A 6600-nucleotide genomic window follows, 5' to 3' on the forward strand; every position below is an offset into this window, starting at 1 on the left:
CTGTCCCTATCTGAGAATGTCTTCCAACACCGACGAAGGATCCAACCCCCTTCCCGCCATGCTCACCTTATAGACTCGGCCGGGCTTGCCTTCCAATTCTGACCATTGCGCTTCCATTCCATTTTCAATCATGCGTGCATTCTAGTTCTGGGTGTAGTTTCTAGTTGTTGTCCTATAATTTTTGGCATTAGAAAGAGAAGAAGACAAAGATATGGCAGTGGATATGGCATCAGAAGGAAAAGAAAAGGACAGTGTGTGCTTGTTGGGTTGCCAGGAACGAAACCGAAAACAGGCTTGTCGGACCATGAGGTCTTCTTGGGTTGCCAAGAGGGACTCGGTTGGGAAGTGGCAGGAGAGGTCTTCTTGTCGGACCATGAGGTCTTCTTGGGTTCAAAACTCTTGCTCTTCCTCCTTCTCATATTCCGCTACTTCTTTTTTTTTCATCATCATCATCACCATCTTCTTTTTCTTTTTCTTTTTTCTTATTCATCTTTTTCTTTTTGTTTTACCTTCTCAAGTTTTTTCTTGTTTTACTCTCTTAAAAAGAATAAAAACAAAAAAAATCAAATAAAGAAGAAGAAAAAACACATAATGCTGCAAAATTACTTGGAAAAAGATGAACTTACTTTTATTTAACTAAAAGAAAAAAAGAAATAAGAAAAAAAAGAAGAAAAAAATGCAGTATTAGAGGAAATATTTTTCTATATTTGCAACAAATTTGGGTGTAACACGAAGATATTTGGGTGTAACACGAAAATATTTGTGTGTATTTTAAAAATTTTGAGTGTATTTTTATTCTAATAAGTTCTGCATAATTGAAAACTCTTCCTCTTCCTCTTCCTCATCTTCTACTGCTTCTTGTTCCTCATCTTCTTATTTCATTTTCTTATAATTCTTCTTGGGAGAAAAAAATCAAATAAAGAAGAAAAAAAATACATAATGTTACAAAATCAACAAAAAGAGGAGGAGAAAAAACTGCAGCAACAATAACAACAATAAAAAAACCACGATGAGGGTGAAACATGCGAAGAAGAAGAAGAAAGAATGCGTAGAAAAAAGGAGAAGGAATGCAAAGAAGAATGAGAAGAAGAAGAAGAAGGATGAGAAGGAAGAGGAAGAACGTGAAATACAAACGTTAAAGAAGAACCGTTTCTCATTTTGCCATATTCAAAGTTGAGGAAGTGCATGCTTATACGCTGTCTAAATTGAAAGTTGTTTTTGTTTAGATTTAGACTAATTTATGTAGATTTGTATGACAAAAAGATTTATATGTATAGCAAGTTTTTAAATAAGTTATTTTAGTTAAAATGAGTAAAATTTTTAAATCAAATAAAAAATAAGCATAATCTAATATTGGTCATCCCTGCTAAAAGAGTCTAGCTCCGCGGCTCTCTCCCTTTGTACCTCATCTCTCACAGGTTCAGGGTTTTAGCCTTCTTCCAATGTTCCCACTCGCCACTCCCACTGTGGTCTCACCCACACGGGCACCCATGGCCACTCTCCGGCGACTGTCCCTCAATCCCCACCGTTCATTATCACTCTCTCCATTCTCCCTCTCCTTCCCCCCTTCTTCTTCAACCACCTTTAAGTCCTCATCCATTCGCGCCTCCTCCCAAAACCACCCCAAACCCCAAAACGACGATCTCCTCTCCCGTTTCCTCAAAACCCTAATAAACCCCATCCTCTCGCCAGCCTTCGAAACCGCCTGCATCGTCATCTTCGCCACCGCATTCTTCTTCATGCGCCTCCGCCATAACCCCGTCATCGCCGCCCCCCTCACCTCACCCTCCGCCACCGCTGAGTCCTACACCTCCGCTGACCCCGACGCCCCCAACGAGGAGAAAGAAAAGGAAATCGAGGAGCACCTCAGCACAAACCCCTCCGACATCGAAGCCCTCCGCACTCTCATGGAGCTCAAGATCAGAGCGCGTAAAATCGACGAGGCCATTGGCATCATTGACAGGCTCATCGAGCTGGAGCCTCAAGAATCCGAGTGGCCACTCCTCAAGGCTCACATGCACGTCTACAACGATCAAGTTGACCTTGCACGCGACGTGTTCGAGGGAATTCTCCAGAGAGACCCGCTTCGCGTTGAAGCCTACCACGGCCTCGCAATGACCGCCTTTGAGTCCAAGCTTCCGTTGAATGATTTGTTGAAGAGGATTGAGGCTGCCATGGAGCAGTGCAAGAAGCAGAACAGGAATTCAGAGGTCAGGGACTTCAGGCTCTTGATCGCTCAGATAAAGGTCATGGAGGGAGACCTTGATGCGGCTCTCAAGGCTTACCAGGATCTTGTGAAGGAGGAACCAAGGGATTTCAGGCCTTATCTTTGTCAGGGTATTATATACACCTTGCTGAAGAAGAAAGACGAAGCTGAGAAGCAGTTCAACAAGTTTCGAAGGCTCGTCCCCAAGAACCATCCTTACAAGGAATATTTCGAGGACAACATGTCTGCCACCAAGTTTTTCTCGCAGAAGGTTGAGAGGGAAACAGATGCTGCTAGGAGCTGACCAGAGAAATCAAAGAATTTGTGGATTGTTCCACTGAGAGGTCTTTAATGAGTTCTTGTTCCGTTATGTTTTGCTATTTTTAACCCCAGGTGTTTACGTAGGTGATTAGCGTAGTAGTCTTTCATGAGATTACCTCTGGTTGGTTCTCTGGTGAATATAGATACCATGTCTTTAGATCAGTTTATTCTGGGTTCATAACAGTTCATAGTTACAAGCTTTTATCAAACAACTCTTCAAAATATTATGATATCCCTTCCATTTTGGGTTTTTCTATCTTTCTCTATCTCGCTGAAACATAATCAAAATGGAATTATACCTGTCTTTGGAGAGGCAGAAGAGCTTGGCTACATTAATTCAGCAACAACAGGAATATAGGATAATCGTTATGCTACTACTATATATCGAAACATTTTACGTAGCAAGAATAAATGTTTTTGGGCATAGTAATTCGGTTGAACATTGAACATTGCCTACTCTATATCTTCTGTTTTCTTTCGGTGAGGTGCCTACTATAGTCATTCTTTTTTATGGGACTATAAAATGATAAGAATTGCATGCAACTATGCTCATTCTGGTTTGACACTCTTAGTAATAGATTCGAATCTGTTATCCTGTGGCATGTTACATGCCTCGTTACATTTCTGCTGCTCTTCATTGTACTGAAGTATTTGCTCTTGCTAAATCATCAGGCTCTTTTATAATTTATCTATGTCGTTACTATTAGTTTGAAAGTTGCATAAGGATAATATAGTACGTTGACTACGTTCTGTTGACAATGGTTGATCTTTCATTTTATGTGTGAGGTCAAAGGATAATGTAATGTCTTGGTATATAATATTTGATACCTGTCAGCCGTTGACTGATCTACTAGTTCATCTGATGGTATAGATTGGGTGGATGCTTTAATCAACTTTATGAAGCTTTTAATCACATCTAAGTTTCTAGATGCTATAGTTGATACATTTCTAAATTATGTAAGGCGATAATTATTTGTCTAAATCTTCATGTTGCAAATATGCAGAAACCTGTCCTTTCCATTTCCAGACTCCCAGTCTCTGTGCTAGAACCTTCTTTTGCTAATGATGTATCATCTAGTTCTAAATGTTTTGAAAGTCTCATTGTTAAGCTACAATGTAATTGTATCAAGATGTTTATTTGATCAGTAGGGAATGTTGTGTTGACTTTCTCTTTCCCTCCTATGTCTGGTTCCTTATTCATTTATTTTCTCTTCCTCAATCCTTATTGCATCTTGTTCACTCACTAGTCACTACTATCACTCTGTCTACAGCAGTTTTAACTTGCAAAATTATTTAACCATCATGGTTCATAGTAGAAACACTTTCCGAAATCTGTGCAAGAAGAAAATGGATTAGTGTGCAGACTTTTATTTGCATGACAGCTTCGGATTCAAATTTTAGTTCTCACTTTGAGAGCAGTTCACTTATTCACATTATTAGGAATACTTGTGTATGCAATGCAAGCGTAATACCTTAGAAAAATATTAAGTAATCAATATTTTTCATTTGGATTTGTCTTACATTGGAGTCAACATTAACCAAAGAAAACTACTAGAATGGTATTGAAATGTTCTCATTGTTGACAAATAGAACCCCAAAAACGTTAACGATAAATAAATTTCTGAAAGATTTAAAAACATGACAAAAAGAATTAGATATTAAATATATATTCTAAAAAATGATTTTAGAGATCAAATTTTAATATAAATTTTAGCAATTATTATTAGAAAATAAAATTTTTTCATCTTTAAAATTTAGTAATTTTTTTGTCAAGTAAATTTTTTGAAATTTTTTTATTGTAATGGTTATATTTTTTTGAAAAATAAAAAAAATCTAAAGAATAAATTTTGTTCTGAATTTTTTTGTAATTTTTAAATATTTATTCAAATATTATCACAAAAATTTATATCTAATATATTCTTTTGCATACTAAATTAGTAGTTAACTCTTATTTTTATTTTCACTAAAAGCACTGATCTAATAGTATTCTCCGTTTTGAATTAATACAATAATAAAAATAATGATATACATCTAAGTCTTTTTATAAACTAAGTTCAATCAAATTAAATAATAAAATTTAAAATAATATTATCTATAACTAATTTTTATTAATATTAAACTAATTTAAGTAGACTTAATTAACAGAAATACTTAAATGTATAATATTATTTCAATAATAAATACTTTTAGAAACCCGCAATAAGGCGGTGTGACTTTATTCATTTATTTATGAACCTGTCATTTTTATTGCACGTATCCAGAATAAGGTGATATTGAGTTACAGTTGTTTGTATACAAGAAATTTTCTTACATTATTATGGTTAAACTATTTAAATAAATCAGACATAAAAATATTACTTATATCATTTAAAGTAAAAAATGGTATGTAAATTTTTTAAAGGTAGTTTTTATATAAATTGAATCAAGATAAATCGAATTACAATTTTTAGTAATAAATTAAATTAGGCTACATAGATTTACTAAAAAAGATATAGATACACATAAATTGAATTAGGCAATTTCAATTTACACATATACTAAGTAAATAATATTAGGCTGATTAAATTTATGCATGGTTAGTATATTTTTAAGTAAATCGAATTATAGTAGACAGATTTATTATAGTTTCAACAATATTTTTTTTAAAAAAAATATTTTTTGATAAAATTTATGGAATTTAAAATAGGAAAAATAGACAAAAATATACCTAATTTTTTACACAGTGGACAGATATTCTCCTAAATTTTTAATGAGTCATTTGTATACACCAAAATAAAATTTCTTTGTCAATTCTATCCTTCCGTAGCCTGAGTAATTTTTTCGATATTGATAGAGGTCAGATGGCACGGTATTGTGTGATTTGGCTAATTTGAAGTGACACAATGAAAAATAGAATTATTACATTATTAAATTTGTTGAAATAAATATAAAAAATGGGCATAATGGAACCACTATTCATTCTCTTCCTTTTCCAATTCCTTCGAACCCTAAGAATCCTAAGGGTGAAAAAAATTCTTCCTTCTTTCTCTTCATTTTTTTCTGTACATCTTCTTCCTATCTGTCGTAATAGGAGTTTGTACACTCTAATGTATTAAAATGTCACACTCTCAACGAAGGAAGAATATACTTCATGCTTGTGAAGTGGTTGTGGTGGCTCGTCTTCTGCGCCAAAAAATAGGAAGAAGAAGAAGTTCGACTACAATAATGACAAGTGTTTGCATGGACTTGACGCAGTGGTGTTTGAGTCTGCTACAAAGTGGAACCTTAAAACATTGTTTCTTCGTTGTTTGTTATGGGAGGTATGTGAATTCTGATTTTGTTTATGATGACAAATGCTGTGAATCTTATGTGAAATGGTTGAAATTGTCGTCGGATTCATGATGCAGAAGGTTGAATTGAGGTGTGATTATTTCATTTGGGTTGATGAAGGTGTTGATGCTGAAAGAGATTGTGGGATTCAGGAGCAGAAGAAAGCAAATGGAGGTCTGCTTGTGGACTTCCATACTTCTTGCCCTACCACTTTTGTCTTCAAAATGTAACGAAAGCGACGAACTGCAATGAATGAAATTCACTATGTTTTTCTGTGCAAGGACATATTTTCATTCAACAATGACATACGAAAACAAAGATAATTAAGAGACTTGTAAAACTTTTTCTTTTTTTTTTAAAAAATTCAACAAATTTAATAATGTAATAATTCTATTTTTTATTGTATTCCCAAATTGGTCACATCACACAATACCGTACTACCTGACAATTTATTATTGTCGAAAAAATTATTCAAACTACAGAAGAGTAGAATTGACAACAAAATTTTATTTTAATGTATACAAATGACTCATTAAAAAATTTAAAAATATATCTATCTATAGTATAAAAATCCAAATGTACTTTTATCTATGTTTTGAATATTTTTTTCATAGAGTCCCAAATCCCCAATAAAAAAAAGTTGAACGATACCTTTTTCAGTACACTATATATTATACCAAGCTTCTCACTCTATCACTTTCTATTGAGAATACCGATTTGAGACTTTCTTTCACATCATCCGTTATTGCACATGCACCTAGGTC

The 6600-nt window shown here is 34.1% G+C and overlaps 1 protein-coding gene across 1 annotated transcript; it reads left to right on the forward strand.

Moving 5' to 3' along the window:
* Window positions 1–1360: 1360 nt before the first annotated feature.
* On the forward strand, window positions 1361–2783 carry LOC130933021 (protein SLOW GREEN 1, chloroplastic-like). Its single transcript, XM_057862512.1, has one exon. The coding sequence runs from the start codon at window positions 1443–1445 to the stop codon at window positions 2508–2510; it is 1068 nt and encodes a 355-aa protein (XP_057718495.1). The 5' UTR covers window positions 1361–1442; the 3' UTR covers window positions 2511–2783.
* The last annotated feature ends 3817 nt before the right edge of the window (window positions 2784–6600 follow it).

Source organism: Arachis stenosperma, chromosome 6, assembly GCF_014773155.1.
Source record: "Arachis stenosperma cultivar V10309 chromosome 6, arast.V10309.gnm1.PFL2, whole genome shotgun sequence".
Classification (NCBI taxonomy): Eukaryota; Viridiplantae; Streptophyta; class Magnoliopsida; order Fabales; family Fabaceae; genus Arachis; species Arachis stenosperma.